We start from the raw sequence: 17,305 nt of genomic DNA, 5'->3' as shown, positions 1-17,305 counted from the left end.
TGAAAAAAAAATATAATTTTAGTTCAATGATTTAAAGAGAGTGGCGTTTTTAGTCCTATAGAAATTAATTTTCGTAATTTAGTACTATAAATTTTGTCAATTTTAGCCATTTTTCAACCAATTTTGGCTGAAAATTTGTGTTATTTACAAATAATTCAATCAAATTATAATTTTTTAGTTCTATAAATCAATTTGCGTAGGATCAAAACTACCAACTCCAGAGTTATATGACTAAAATTACCAATATTTTTTTTAATGCAATATGACTACATTCAAAAATTAATTTGTACACGACAAAAATGCCACCCCGTAAATTTGAATTCTAAAAATTTTTATTTTTCTTTCTTAATTTCTTTAGCTATTTCTCTCTCCTCTATGGGGTACTGTTTTTACAAATATGTATAATGTTTGGATTCGTTTTCTAAGTGTTTTGTTGTATTTTGTGAAGATAGAGAGAGAAAAACAAAGATAAATAAGTGTGTACCACAGATAATATGTATGTTTGGATTTATTTTTGGAGATAATTTAAAATAAGTATTGTATATTTAATGTTGTATTTTGGGAGACAAAAATTACTATTCATTGTCAAATCATGTCTTTTTTATATATATTTATGTATATGTATGTGTATATATATATATTTATGCTAAAATAATTTAAAACACCTAGATAAAATGTTTTTGAATGATGGCAAATATTGAATATATTTTAACTCGTCCCAAAGATAATTTGAATATGAAAACAAACATAATAATGGTATCGTACGTCAAGTATTTACTTTTTGTCAGATTGAGAAGTTTCATGGTAGACACAACCGCGCAACAATATTGCTTGTACACAAAGAATGAAATCACAAGACGGCTAAAAGATCCCAAAATCTCAACTACGCAGTTGACATTGTCACCCTGTCGTCTACATATACTATAATCATTAACTATAAATGCGTATACTAATTATACTCAACTCATTTTGGGTTTAGTTGAATTAAAAATTGATTACCCCTTCTCAATTTAATTTTTATTTCTTTAGTAGAAGGAAAAAAAAAATAATTTTTAGTCATTTCATTTAGGGATGATATTATTGATGCTGTTTAACGAAATGATTTATGTAATTTATTTCTATAATTTTAAAATTGACAACTTTAGTCTCTTTTCGATCAATTTGGCTGAAAAAAATATATCCTATAACTTAGAGAGATCGATATTTTTAGTCGTGCACGAATTGGTTCACAAGACTAAAACTTCAATTTAATTGGGTTATGTGCAAGTTATATGCAATATTTTGACCAAAATGGCTGAAAAAGGACTAAAATTACTAAAATTTTTAATGTTACAGGACTAAATTGCGAAAATTAAGTCGTACAGGATAAAAAATTGCTACCCTCTCTCAATTATAGGATTAAAATCATAATTTTTTCTTTTTCTAGTTCATGGTTTCAAAACTTGTTGTAAATAATAGATAAAAAATAAAATATTTTTTTCAAAGATATGTGCACATTCAAGCATTTAACACATAGGCACCGACATGTGGATCGAGTTAATTATTACAGGATACAATAGAAGTATGTCAATTCAGATACTTGAATCTGACCTATCTAGCTACAAGTCCTTATTTTGATTGGATTACGAATATATTTTTCTCGTCATTTTGAAATCACTAGCATAAATATCTTCAAGATGGTTATGTTTTACCTGGTTCTAATTGTTGCACAAATCCAAGAACTCGCTCTATTCTCTTTGATGGATTACTATCAGAGTAGCTTGTTTACGCACCTTAAATCTAAGTAGTCATTGGTGATGTTCACGAAGACAAGAATAGAGATACACTACAAAAAATGCAACATTTAACCATGACCAATTGCCATGGTTAAAACAAAATAGCAGTAGCAAATAGCCATTAACCACGATCATGCAACGATTGTTGGTCGTGGTATTTGAGGGTGGTTAAAACACTTGCCATGACTAAAAGCCATGGTAAATAACTTTTTTTAGTGGAAATTTTATGTTTTTGCATCCGTTTATATAATCGTGGTCAATAAAAATTATTTACCATGATTTTCAGTCTATAGCTATGATATGGTCGAGGTTCTTATGATGGGATAAAACTGGAAATTTTTACTCGCAACACGATAATTCATCAGGTGAAAATACGATTTTCGAGGGAGTTTTTTAGTAAGAGTGGTCACTATTAATGAATAGTAGTTTTTGGTTAAAAAAATAATATTTTTTGAATTTATAGTAGTGTAGGGGGTTATATTGTGTGACGGGTTGCCATTGTTTAACATGTGTCTCATATATGTTTAATTACCTTTTTACCCTTACAAGTTATATTTTTTACCAATATACATCATACAACCCCCCACTCTCGGATAGAATATGCACAAGCTAGTGTAATATTTTGTCCGAGAGTAAACACTTTTGTGAATTGAGTTAATAGATGGGAGTCGGTGGGTGGAGAGTCATTTATTGTTTTCAAATCATTGGGGATGTGAGAATACGATTGCAGCCTTATAACTAACCATAGTTTAGTTGAATCAGAGTCCACCCAACTGGGCCCAACAGTGTCTGGTGCCCAGCTCAAGCTGGCGCCTAGTGGTGCTAAGCCTCGAGGCACCGAACCTCGAGGCACTGGTGCCTCAAGTCTCCAAATGTTGGAAGAAGGCGCATACTGTTGCGTTCCATGGGTTTTGAACCTAGGTCAAAAAGATGAAAAATGGTTACTCAAACCAATACACCATCAAATATTTCTTATCAATTTTTGTTCTCATTCTTTATGAGTAGAGATTATTCAGATTCTTGCGCCGAATTCTTTCATTTGTTTTGAGAAATTCGACCTCATCTTCAAGACCTTCGAGAAGGTGAAGCGGCGCATTTTTTTTCTTTTTTAAGGACGTTGCCTCTTGGGGTGATTTTTTCACCATTCATGCGATTGAAAATTTTGGTAGGTAACTCGATAGTATTCCATATTCATATATGTAATCACTGTACTTATTCAGTTGTTGTTTTGTTTACTTATATTCGTTGGATGTTGGCTCAAGGGATATTTTTGCTCATGCCCTGCAGTTAGGTTTTTACGAACTTCGGAAAGGGGGGGGGGGCAAAATTTTTCAAGTCCAACATTTTTATCAGGGGACATTGTCTCAAAATCTTTTGATAAAGGAATGTTGCCTCAAAGGATACTTCATGTCCCGGAGTTGGTCTTTTACCAACTTCAGACGGATGTAAAGTTTTTGGGGCGACATTATCTACGAGGATCGGAATGAAGTTCTGTTTAGGGGGTCCCGAGCCAATAATGACTTTTGCCTATACGATAATGACGATTTTTGCCTTTAGGGTCCTCTTCAAACTCCAATGATCATTCCAAATTCATTTGGTTTGTTAAGACTACGACAAGAAAACTAACTTCATTACTTAAAATTCAGAATACAATGTTTTAGGAAAAATCAAAAGGGGAGAAGGATATGTCGAGCTACTACTCGAGTTTTCTCCTATTACAAGTGAATAGCCAAAATATAATTTTTTCTACTACGTGAACTTAGAGTTACTCCTTCATGACTTATTAATTTTTTTGAGGTTATGGGATGACTCCTACTATGGGATAATTATCATTATCAGAGTTGGCACATTCGACCCACGGTCAATATGCCGTCCTTGTGGATAGTGGTTGACATATTCCTTCAAGGGTCCCCGTTGGATTAATTTTTTTATCTCATTCTTCAGGTGATGGCATTCCTTCGTCGTGTGTCCCCTATCCCGATGAAAACGACAATACTTATTGGATTTGAGTCTCTTGGGGTTATCTTTCATCTTTGTCGGCCATTTACCGACTAACCTTTGTTGTTCCGCCATCATTAATATCTCCCCCCTAGGAGCGTTCAGGGGGGTACAGTGAGCGAACCCCACCGGAGGAACATGCTTGCGTTCCTCTTTCTTTCTGGGCTCCTTTTTCTCTTCCCGATCCTTCTTTTTGCCGCCAAGGGAAGGACCCAAAATATTAGAATCCTCAATCCGGATGTATTTCTAGGAGCACACGAGTAAATCTTCCATAGTGCTAGGGGGCTTGCCGGCTATGGATTCCTTGAATCTTCCCGGTAGCAGGTTTTGTTAGATAATACTAGCCAACAACTCATGATTAACATGGAAAACTTCATGCGCTGCGTCTATGAATCTTTGAATGTAGTCTTCCAAAGTTTCTCCCTCTTTTTGGCGAATGGTGAATAGAAATACAGCCGTTTTTGGAACTTTTTTGTTCATGGAGAAGTGATGCAAGAAATGCTGAACCAACTAGTCGAGGCTGGAAATAATTCCGGCTGGCAGTTGGTTGAACCAGGCTAATGCACGTTTTGAGAGGTGTAGTGCGGAAAACCTTACAGTAAGCAGCGTCACTCAGATCGTACCAATCAATCTTGGCATAAAATTTGTCTAAGTGTTCTTATGGGTCTCTTGTCCCATCATATTCCGATAGATTCGAGACCTTGAGGCCTGCTGGGAGCGTTTTGGCTAGGATGTTCGGGGCAAAAGGGCTACATCTTGGAGGAGCTACGACCAATGGCAAGTAGGAATCCTCGACTCCCCTAGGTAGTGGGGGAGCGGAATATTCTCGACTGCGGAGATTTTGATCTTGAGTTTGTGCAACTTCAGGCCTAGAGATCCTGCTGTTCACTTCCTCTCGCCTTTGCTCTTCCTCCTCGGGAGCCGAGGATAATACTCGATTTCTGCAAGGGGAAGGAAGGGGTGGGTTTGTAGGTTGTTGCGCTACAAATTGGGCTACGGCTTGTGCCGATGCTCGAGTAGATGCGTCGCGCATCAGAACTAGCAAAGCTACTTGCGTTAGTTGCATCATCGGTTCTTAGGGCGGAGTTTTCAGGGGAGTGCTCTCCTTGGAGGCGCGGGCAAAGATTGTCGATGTGGCGGGGGGATCGCCCCATTAAGGGGTACTTGCTCATAAGTTAGGGGAGTTATCTCCTGGAGTGGTGACTATTCGTGAGGCGGGGCTTGTCCCCCATTTACTTGAGCTTTGCGGATCACGTCCAAATTGTGGACATCACATGCTCGAGAGCTAGTTTGCATACTCAGCGTCGAGGTAAATCTTCTCACGAAAGGCGCCAATGATGTGGTCGAGGCTTTTATAAAGGGATAAAATTAAAAATTTTACCCACGACACGAAAATTCACCAGATGAAAACACGATATTTCGAGGGAGCTTTTTAGTAAGATTGGTCACTATCAATGAATAGCAGTTTTTGGCTAAAAAAAATAATATTTTTGGTATTTATAGTAGTGTTGGGAGTTATATTGTTTGGTGGGTTGCATTTATTTAATATGTGCCTCATGTATGTTAAATTACTTTTTCACCCTTGCAGGTTATTATTTTTTACTAATATACATTAAGCTATTAAATTGTAGTCAATAGTCAGTTTTTTTTCTAGTGAAAGTATCTGGGGGAGTATTTTGGGGAGACTTGCAATTGTGTAATGATCAACTCACTTATACTTTCACAAGCGTTGTTTGATGGCAATCATATACCTTGTTTATAGGTAAATTCGACCGGCTTAAATACATTTTTGATTTTGTAATTTTGACACTTTGATTATTTTATCCTTAGCTTTACAGGGTTGCAAAATAGTCTTGTAACGTTTGAAATTTCGCAATTTTGGTCCAGTCGATGCTGAATTTGACAAAAGTTGACGAAATAAATCATGTGGCCATCACGATTTTGACATTTGTATCCTTTATCTTCTAAGGATTTCAAAAATGAACTATAACTTTTTGAGATTTCGTAATTTTGGTCTTTTGATGCCTCATTCTGCAAAAATTGCAGCAATAAATCATGAGTCACGTCCTTTTCCTTTTTTTTTTATTTAACTTTCGCCCGTGTTGACAAAAGTGAACAAATAAGAACAAAAAGCAACAATTTAAATGAACCACGTGAGATACATGAGTTATTCTAGTGACTTTTGCAAATTCTGACACCAAGAGGATCAGAATTGCATATTGTCAAAAAGTTACATGACTATTTTGTATATTAGAACGATAAAGGATAAAAATGTCAAAAATGTCAAAATATAGGATATAAAAATATATTTAAGCCTATTCAACTCTATCTCAAAGGGAGTTCTTATCCCAACATCAAATTAGACCACTTCAAACTCTATCTCAAATATAAATGCTAATTGGATTATAGGTCCACAAACCCAACCCAAAATCCAAATAAAAAATAAAAACTGGACTTATTTTCAATACGTTGTAAGAATTTCAAACGAGTAATGTTAATTTTATTAGTGAAAATTGCTCGTAATATGTTAAGTATAAATTAACATAATCAATTATAATCTGGTACGTGAAGCGAACGTAGTTTTCAATATACACAACTACTGAAAATCCTCAAGTGATCTTTAAGCGGTGGCTGACCCTACCAGTGTTTAAATTTTAATTATTTCTATAGTTTTGGTTTAAAAAAATATAATTTGTTCGTTTTCTGTAAAGAATTTAACAATGTTACTTTGATGTATAATGATCATATAATTTTCTTGAAAAAAATGCAATTGTTTTAAAAACATTTTCAGTGCATGAATGCTTATGAAAAAAGAAAAAACATTGTATGTTAATATTTAGGGTTATTACACTTAGATCCCTTTGAAATGCGAAATTACACTTCTCCCAAAGAAGTTTCAAAATTCTCACACTCCTAAAAAACTCACTATTTACACCTGACCCTCTTTCATTAGAGTTTGGACAAAAATTGCTGATTAGCAAAATAATCACACAAACTTTTAATTTTACCCCCTATTTAACACTCCCGTATAAGAAAAAAATATAATGACATTAACCTCACTCCATATATAGATATTATATTTATCCCTTTACAAGTGAAAAAAATAAACATAAAAATATAAATGAGGAGCAAAATTAAAAATTTATATAATTTCTTTTGCTAACATCAATATTTCTCATCCAAACCCTAACGAGAGGTGGTCAGGCGTAAACAGACAATTTTCTAAGGGGTTGTAAGTATAATTTTGAAACTTTTTTAAGCAACAATGTAAATCAGTATTTTTAGAAGGGTATCACATGTTGATGTATATTGGTAAAAAATATTAACCTACAAGAGTAAAAAAGTAATTTAACATATATGAGGCACATGTTAAACAAATGCAACTCACCACACAATATAACTACCAACACTACTATAAATATAAAAATAATTATTTTTTAAAGCTAAGCACTATTAATTGATAGTGACTATTTTTCTTGCAAAAAGACCTCCCTCGAAAATCGAGTTTCATCTGGTGTATAATTGTGCCGTAGGTAAAATTCTCAATTTTATCAATTCGTAAAACCTCGACCACATCACATGTCATTAACATAATATTTATTTCCTGATGTTAAAAATAAATAAAAAACTAAAACAAGAGTTGACATTAATATCTTTATATATATATATATATATATATATATATATATATATATATTTTGTGATAAGTTTGTCAGACAGACAAGAATTTCCCACGTTTAATTATTACGTCGACACGCTTCTTTTTCCCCAAAATGTGAGCGTAAGTTGACAATGACAAGTCATAACTGGAAATTTCCTAGTATAAAACTAGTCTGGAAATGGTTAATACCTGGAATAAATCCAGTGATGTGCGTATTCAAGAATATACTACTCAGAGATTAAGTTTCCCGGAAAATGTTGTAATATGATGTAATGAAATTACAATCTATAAATAGGCATCCGCTTATGACAAGGAAACATTCAGCTTTCTTTCTTGTAGTGCAAGTTTTATATATTAATCAGGTTATGAAATTTGTCTGGCAACTCTTGTTGCTGTTTTTCATAACCCTACTCTTAGTTTTCTACTTTTCACTCTCATCGAATGCCGATTTTAGTAGTCGTTGTTTCGTATTTTCTGTCTTCAATGTTGTCTTCTGCGCAGTACTTGTTGGAGATGATAGAAAATCGGCTCAAGATTTTGATGGGATTTCGGACTTTTTAGGGTTTGGTTATGAAGTAGATTGGGAAGAGAAGACAATGGATGAGATGAGCAGTGACGAGGATGACGATGACTTTTATGATTCAGATGGTTATGATTCGGAAATAGAGTGGACCGATGATGATAATGACGATGATACTGATGAAGACGATGACGAAGAACTCAAAGAATACGACCAAAATTTGGAGGGCAGAATTGAAGAGTTTATAGCTAAGGTGATCAAAGGATGGAGAGAAGAATTACTGATGGAGAAAATGAACAGCAATCAAGAGAACTGAATTCGGACAGCTGCTAATCATAATTATCTAAATGGAACTATGCATGGCTCTTTTTTACTTTGATTTTCCCTCTTTTTCTTTTAAGGTTTTACATATGTTTCTCCTTTCAAGATTGATCAAAAACCCTTCCTTTTTTAGGGTTTCTGGCTATTGATTTTGCTTTCTTTCTTGGAAAAATTGCCCACTTTTATAATGGGCTAGAAATCTGATGTATGTGATGAAATTAGATGGCTATATATGCCTAGTTATGTACAATTCTGTCGACCATTGCCGTCCGGGAGTTATCATGCTTGGAGGTATTGAAATATATATATATATATATATATATATATAAGGGAATTATTTGTAAAATTTTCTTCCTCCTAAGTCAACTCAAGAATAAAATGGAATGTTTATTCAATTTTTATGTTGATATTAATGAATCTATGAAATTAGACGAAACATAATTTTTTGTTATGGTTAATTATCGTAGTTTAAAATATAAAATTATGGCAAAAATTAATCAACAAAGGTTACGCAACAGGTTGTTTTAATTTCCAAGGAATGTCAAAATATTAGCTATAAGTAAAAATTATAGTAATTTATTTTGTAATAGATAAAATCATGATAAATGTTGATTATTTTAATTAAAACTTAATTTAATATGTTAATTACACATGATCCCTTTAAAAATTCAATGTTTACACCTAATACCATTTAGTTAGGATTTAGATGAAAAATACTGACGTTAGTAAAAAATTCCATAAATTTCAAATTTTGCCCCTCCATTCCCATGTAAATATTTATACTTATAATAGAAAAAATGTAATTATGTTAACCTCACTTTATATATATATATATATATATTATATTTATTCTTTTATAAAATTAAAAATATACATGAGAATGTCAAATTGATAAAATAAAAATTATATAATTCTTTTTGCTAACATCAACATTTTTTATCTAAACTCTAATAGAAGAGGATCAGGTTTAAATGAAAAATTTCATAGGGGGTGTAGGGTGTAATTTCAAATTTTTTTTAGGAGAAAGTACAATTTTTTATTTTTAAAGGGGTGTCTAAGTATAATCAATTCTAAATTAATTATTCACATAGAATTTGTTTGATTGTTATAGATAGTATTAATTTGATATAATTTTAAAATCATAGCGTTTTATATTCTAGGAGAAATAATTCATTTTTTTTGTACTAATATGAATAAAATTTATGATTGAATCTATTTATTATACGATGATAAATAACAAGAGTATCGTGTATATTTTTTTAAATTGGGATAATCCATGAATAATTAGGCCAAACCTCGACAGAGGTTGTTGCCATTATCTCAAAATTGATTAAGGGCTATTAAATTAGGTTATGTTTACCCTCTTGAATTAGGCTGATTAACCAACTCAATCCAGACACACAAGCATTTACTTTAGAGGTTGGGAGCCCAACAAGCCAACTCATCCGGTAAAGGTAAATTTCATTAAATAAAAAAAATATAATAATACAATACATCTTGCTTAATTTATGCGGTTTCCTCTACAGGCCAAGAAATTCGCCATAAGCGATAAAGCGCACAAGTGCTAATAGCAGTAGGTAATTTTACACTAAAAATCCTCTGCTGCACATCTCGAACCATCAACTCACCCACAGTGCGTGTATCTCTATGTAGTCCATCAAATCGCCTAATGTTGCGCTCACGCCAGATATAGTACACACACGAGGCGAAAAGAGCACGGTAGGCCGTAAAAACATAATGTTTGCCTCTCAATCTGCAAGCAGCCCATAAGACGTCAGTAGCCCAAGTTTGGTTGGGCCAATCAAATCGAAGTATAGGTCGAATCACCGTCAAACAGCTACACGAATAAGTGCGGCGAAAAAAAAGATGATCATGAGTCTTATCGACACCATCAGAACAAAGTATGTAGGAACTATTAATATGAGCCAACCAAGGCTTATCCATAGTAGAGAGTCTACCAAGGATCGCCAGCCATAATACAAAAGTATGTCTAGGGGTCTTGAAGCGGCCCATCAATAGTAAAGACCAGCCTACCTTGGGTCCTTCCCCCCGTAGTGAACGAATCATCATAGCAACTGTTAATTATGTATCTCTTGACCGCCAAAGGATACGATCAGCCCCTCCATGGATGGGTGGAAGAGATTGCAAGAGCTGTAAGGAGTGAGTGTCAGTGATAGAGGGCCAACACCATTGCCCATCTAAAAGGAAAACCGCAACCTTGTCCGTTTCCATAATATTTGTAAGTCGAGGGCCCTGCAAAAACTGCTGGATGAGTGAATCAAGATCATGCCAAGAATCGTGCCATAGCAAAAAAGTAAAGCGAACCCATGTATTGAGGTGGGTTTATATGTTTGGACAGGAAGGCTCATCAGGATCAAGAATACAAATTACTTTAATGACCACAGATTATAGAGTAGCCCTCAATTGTTCGGAAATAATTCGTCAGTCGCCACATGATCTCTCTTTTTAAAATATTGCATCCAAGCTGCATTATTACTTCTTTCTTTGCCAGAAACTTTTTAGTTTTTTATTAGTCACATCAGCATCGGTTGCAGATCTGGTTCAAAGTGTGAGGTTGGGGACAAAACTTGCAGTTGCTAAATGCTACCATATTGAAAGATGTAACCCTTTCTCACAATATATATAAGATAATTACACTTTCCTCCCCTAAAATTAGGTGTAATTATACGTAAATCCCTTATGGTTCGAAAAATTATATTTAGCACCCTTGATGTTTGCTTTCATCTAACAAATAAGTTCTTCGGCGAGTTAAAATTAATTGAATTTATTGATACTAACATAAAAATTGAATAAAAATTAATATTGACCTCCGATTGACTTATTATTAATTTATTGTAGCTCAAACTATTTTTTTCGGTCTAAACTACCCTTATAATGATCAAGATATACCTCCTTACATGTATTAATACGTTAATACATATGAGGGTAATTTGATCATAAAAAGGTTTATTTAGCATGCAATAAGTTAGTAAGAAGTTAATTGGGGGTAAATACAAAATTTTTTGTAATTTTTTATTAATATCAACAAATTCGATGAAGTTTGACTAATTGATGGACTTATTTGTTAAACAAAACTAAACCTTAGGGGTGCTAGATGTAATTTTTCAAATATAGGGGGTTTACGTGTAATTGCACTAAATCTCAGGGAGGAGAGTGTAATTATCCCTATATATATACACTATTATAAAGGCAAGAGAATTTTGAAACTCCAAGTGGTAGTTTTGACATCACTACACAAAATTATTATAATTTCAAAAATATCATTCAACTACCAACTCATGTTAAATTAAGGGTTAAAGGCATTTCTTGTCCTCTAACTTTAGTCATTTTTCATTTTAGTTCTTTAACCTTTTAGGATTTCAAAATGATCATTTAACTTCTTAATCTGCTCGATTTCAATGACAGTAGTGGTGCGATTTAATTTGTCCGAATTGCCAGAAAATGGCATTGAAATCTGACGTGGCATTTCAAATTGGGAAAAATAATTTTATTGACTAATTATACATGACGTGATAATTACATGACTTTAATTAAACATAAAATAAAATGTGATATGGCATGAGTGGCCATGTGACATTTAATTTTATTATTTACTAAGTTACATTCATTTGTATTTAATAGAAAAAATTAATACTTTTTTTTTGTTTTTAAATTTTTGAAAAATTAAATTTTCTATTTTATTTTTTAAAAATTTTAAAAAAGTATTTATTTTCATCATTCAATTTAAAATAATATTTTTTCCTCCACCAATTATTTATATAGTATTAACTAATATAAAGTATTATTAATTTAAAAATATTTTGATAATATTTATTATAAAATATATTAATTAAATATCAAAATGAAAAAAAGTATATCAATTTTTTAAATTATATTTTACTTTTACGAAAATAAAAAATTACATATATATAATATTATATGTATACATAATTACATGTATATATATATATATATTACATATAGTATATACATATGGTGGGGCGACGTGACGACGAATATTGTCTAAAGAAACGATGGTCATTGTCGCCCAGATTGAGGGTGACGCCTTCTTGCTGCTTTAGGAAGTGAATCGGTTCAGGAGGCGCGGTGGAAGCCCAAAAATAGAAAAACAATAAACAAGCATAACATAACCCAATTAAGGGATATACGCTTGATCTATCTGAGCATTTAGTGGACAATAAATAAAATCTAAGTCAAGAACAAGGAGAAAAATTGTGGGTGCATTGTAATAAAATGGGACTTTAACCTTGTAATTTTTCTTCGACTGATTTCTAACATTGCTCCAATTCTCTCTTCATAGTTAGATCTCAATGATGAGATTATCTAAACCATCCACACCACCACTGGAGATCGTCTCCTCCTCATAGTAGCAAGAAAAGAAACATGAAGAAGAGAAGTTCATTACCACATTATTAAATCAAAAGATTGATCTTCCACATTCTTTCTTTATTTCAAAATCATGAAAGAACTAGGATTTTTCATCGAGAATCTTTGGCTCGCTGGTGAGACAAAGAGGACAGAGCCGAATTCTATAAGAGAGAAGGGAGTGGAAAATGTGTGTGTTGGCATGTGAGATAGAGATACAATTATATCTAAAACACCTAATCTTTTTCACACTTGACGTTATGCTAAGTGATTAGCTAAACCACTTCTCACCACCACTCAATCATGGCCGAAAATTAGACTCTTTTGAAGTAAAAAAATCAGCCAACCTCCCTCTCAAGAGAAGTCATCTCCTTTTTTGATTTAGAGTAGATCAAATCGGGACATTGGCTTAATATTTTTTAATGGACCAGGCTTGATTCAAATAAATCAAGTCAATATCCAATTGGACTTAATTAATCTAATTTAATTATAAGCCCATCAATAAAATCTATCCTCTAATCTAATTAAAAGAACCCAGCCCACTCTCTCTCTTTATTTATAAATCAAACCAAGTCCAATTAAATTAATTTAATTAATTTAAAAGTTCTAACCTAAAATTAATTAATCTAATTAATTAATATTTTGGAAAATCCAATCATGAATATTTACTTAAATGATCCAATCTTTTATACTCTATGAAAAAACTAATTTAATCCAATTAAATTAGTCCATTCCCTCCGGAATGAATCAAATTAATTCCATTACATTCCAGTGATAAGCATCTGACTATTTAAGTTCACCCATAGCTAGACTTGGCCGTGTATGACCTATACAATTAATTAAATTTAATTTAATTAATTATTTTTAATTAATCAATAACTATAAATGGCTCATTACCATGGGTAACCGTCTAGCAACAGTCCATGGCATTAGATACTTGCTGAATAGTGGCATGAACATCTAAGTTTCGAGTTTCATAAGAGTACGGTCCTTCCATCAACCATCTCCCGGCCTTAGTCTAGGCATGGAATGGACACCGTTCCTATCTTGGACTAGACATTTATACTTATAACTCGAGTCCTCATTTACCCTACTGATTGACAAGAGAAACCCATTCATTTTGTCACTATGGCTACAGATTTGAAGGGTTTAAACGGGTCTCGGAGCGTATAGGAGATACTGTTGTCACAATATTGACAGGGGACGGATTTTTTCTTGGAATTCACTGTCTTGGCTACGTACCCCGACTATACTGGATAAGGCTTATGATGACTATATCTCATGATACAGTCACCATTTGCTAGATTCAAGATATAGTCTTTGTATGCACACAACTGCAATGATTCCTCAAGTTCGAGAACTAATCCCATACTATCAGAAACGAAAATTCAATTCATATCGACCAAGCCATCAAGGCTTCCATATGACGATCCCTGCGAGTCAGTTTAGTCAATCGACTACCTTGCCAATTGACTTACTAAAATTGCGTAGACGACTTACGTCTCCTACCGACGAAACACGACTGCAATACTTAGTGCAAGTCTCTATAGGACACTCGATGCACTGTCTCAAGGTCCTCAATTTAGAAGTTTTGGGCTGACTCTCAAATGTTAGGGCAACCTATGGCACAGGTCTAGTGCGTCGAACAACATTTTCATACTCCTTAGGGGATGTCAAAATATCTAAACTTTCTCATATGTCTACTGTGGTTGAGTTTTGAATAGGTTAACCCTTTATTTTGGAACCTAATTCCTTTTATAGAGAATTTTGTGCACAACGTTCAAATATTTTGGAAAACAACCAAACTCCCACTGTTCTTTCAGCTCATTTTATTGAGTCATATTCCGTATAACCTTGAAAAATCAAATATTCCAGTTACATGAAGTTACAAACCTGTCCATGTCAAATCATAAGACTCCAAGGTTATTCTAACTGATGTCGCACATCTCTTCTCCTTATGTCCTATTCTAATGTAATCCAAGTGATCGAACAGACAAAGATTGGAAAATAGTCACTAGAGAAAATGAAATTACAAATGATATTTATGAGAAACTGCATAAAACCAAACTCCCACTATTTCTTTGACGTGTAGGATTATCCTACAAACTCAAGTACTTTGTCACTACAAAAAAATACGGGAACTGGCACGGACTTAGGAACGTTTTTTTTTAACATTTGGAATGATTCATAATAGGGTCATTAATTTGAGTCGATATTAGGAACGGTTTAGAAACGGTTTGTGTTCTGCGTTGTAGACGGCATTATAAAAATTTAGGAACGGTTTACAGGAAACTGTGCCAAAATAGGCACGGGTATAGTATAGAGTGTTTGACTACCTAGTATTGTAACTGAATATGAGAATATAATTTATTTTATTGGGACGGTCTGAAATTAGTAACGGTTCAATGAAATAATTTGGTATGAACGGTCCTAGTAATACTTGTGAAAGAGTATTGCAACTCGTGGTATTTAAGATGGGGATATATTTAGGCATGGTCTTAGGAATTGTATCCTTATGAATTAGAGATTGTATTTGGCATACATTTAGGAACGATTTTTTGATAATTTAGAAATACTTTTGTGAAACGTAGTTGGAATGGTCTTCGTAATACTATGGACACAATATTGGAACTCATTGTATTTATGAAGAAAATATATTTAGGCACGATTTTTGAAATGGTATGTTTATGACATTAGAGATTGCATTTGGCATTCATTTAGGAACAGTCTTAGGCAATTTAGGAATACTTTTTTGGAATTTATTTAGTAATTATGTTTGGAATGGTCATATTTATATATGTAATAAAATTTAATAAATAATTTAATTTATATATTTAATAAATTTTAGTATATAACTTAATTTATATATTGTAATTATTATTTTATTTAATTTAAATTAGTTATATTTTTGAAGTTTTTAAATAAATAAAAATAAAATAATGGAATCTAATAAACATCATGAAACATAAATAATTAATAAAAAATATTATATTATTAAAAAATATTATTTAAGTACAAATTTTTTGAAAAGAAAAGTCTAATCTAATCCCTCTACGTCCATATCCTCCTCATTCGTGGACGGTCGATCTATCGGAGGCTCGAATGGGGCTGGGGCGGTAGTGGAGGCCAACGGTTGTGATGGTCACGCAGTGGAGGAGCTGACCCGCATTTCTTTCATCATCACCATCATATCAACCATCATCGACTTTAGCCGGCCGATGTCCTCCATTGCGATGTTTGTTTGTGGTGGTGGTAGTGAGGGTGGCGATGGTGATGTGCAGGTCCGGTTTGCTGTGGCGTAAGCCTCAGAACCAATGCCGAATACAAGGCCATTGTTCTTGCCCTCTACTGCAGCCAGCCACAGCTGATGCTCAGTCATCGTCATTGAAGCCTCTGATTTGATTTGGGCCTTAGAGTCATTGGTCGGGGCTACTATGATCCTCCATCAACTTCTCGAACGTCTTTTGCAAAACAAACAAGTTGTTCTTGCCCCCTACTGCAGCCAACCACACTTAGTGCTCAGTCATCGCCATTGAAGCCTCTGATTTGACTGGGGCCTCGGAGTCATTGGTCGTGGGCTGCTATGATCCTCCATCAACTTCTCGAACGTCTTTTGCAAAACAAATAATTTTTTTAGAACTTAAGTCCAAAATCAATAAAAAATAATAATAAAATTTGTAATTTACTTACCACCATCTCAGCCGCTCTCTGGCAGCTCGAGTCATTGGCCTTCTTCTTATAGCATCTGGGGAACAAGTCCATCTGCTTAGGCGTCCGACCAAGTTCTGTCTCTTGTAGAAGATCAAAACAGTTAACATAACATTTGTAAAATAATGATAAAACTTAAAAATATTTAAAAAGGCTTACCAACTTCCTCTTGTGTATCCCGACAGAGGAGGATCCCCTGCCATACATAGAGGATGATGCCGTGGGGTTTGCGGCCCTGTTGGCCTTACTATTCGTGGACTCCTCCTGAAAGTCCGCGCTGGCCAGTACGCTTGGAGCTGGAGCCAAACTTCGTTGGGCAACCAAAGTGGCCTCACTAGCTCCCTTCGGGCGTCGACAAACTTTTTTTAGACGTATTTTTCGGCCCACATGTGGAAAACGCAGGACATTAACTCATAGTTGCTTTTGTCCCCTTATTTATAACCAAATATACATTCAAAACAAATTTTATTGCATTATTCTATTTTTTAAGATGTATGGTAAAATTTGTAAATAATATTAAGTATTATTAGAAACTTAAATATATGACAACAAGAAAAAAGTATATAATGTTCTTATACTGAATTTAACATTTCAAAATAATATTTATCATGTATTGAGACTTTGCAGTTGTTTTCCTTATTTAATTTTTTTTAATTGTATTATTATTTACCAAACATATAAATGAACAATTTGAAATGTTTTTATTCAATTTCTTTCTTATTCTTTTGGCATACCGAACATATGAATGATATACCAAAATCATTCATTTTCTATTTTTATTCCATTCCTAAAATTATTCCATTCCCACCTAAATCATTCTTACGTAACAATTGCCTCCTCCGTATTACATTTGGATGGAATTATTTAAATTTAAAAAAATTATTTCAAATGACTCGGTATCAAAATAATATAAAATCCGTTGATATTCACAAAACA

The 17,305-nt window shown here is 33.4% G+C and overlaps 1 protein-coding gene across 1 annotated transcript; it reads left to right on the top strand.

The window, feature by feature from the left end:
- LOC110011850 (phosphopantothenoylcysteine decarboxylase subunit VHS3-like) lies at positions 7,800 to 8,270 on the top strand. Its single transcript, XM_020693141.1, has one exon. The coding sequence runs from the start codon at positions 7,800 to 7,802 to the stop codon at positions 8,268 to 8,270; it is 471 nt and encodes a 156-aa protein (XP_020548800.1).

The sequence above is a fragment of the Sesamum indicum genome, linkage group LG1 (genome assembly GCF_000512975.1).
Source record: "Sesamum indicum cultivar Zhongzhi No. 13 linkage group LG1, S_indicum_v1.0, whole genome shotgun sequence".
NCBI classification, from domain to species: Eukaryota; Viridiplantae; Streptophyta; class Magnoliopsida; order Lamiales; family Pedaliaceae; genus Sesamum; species Sesamum indicum.
The sequence above is the reverse complement of the archived record's forward strand: the minus strand, read 5'-3'. Positions and strand labels throughout refer to the sequence as shown.

Coding starts and splice junctions, on each gene's coding strand:
- LOC110011850 (XM_020693141.1), top strand. CDS start 7,800: ATGAAATTTGTCTGGCAACTCTTGTTGCTGTTTTTCATAACCCTACTC.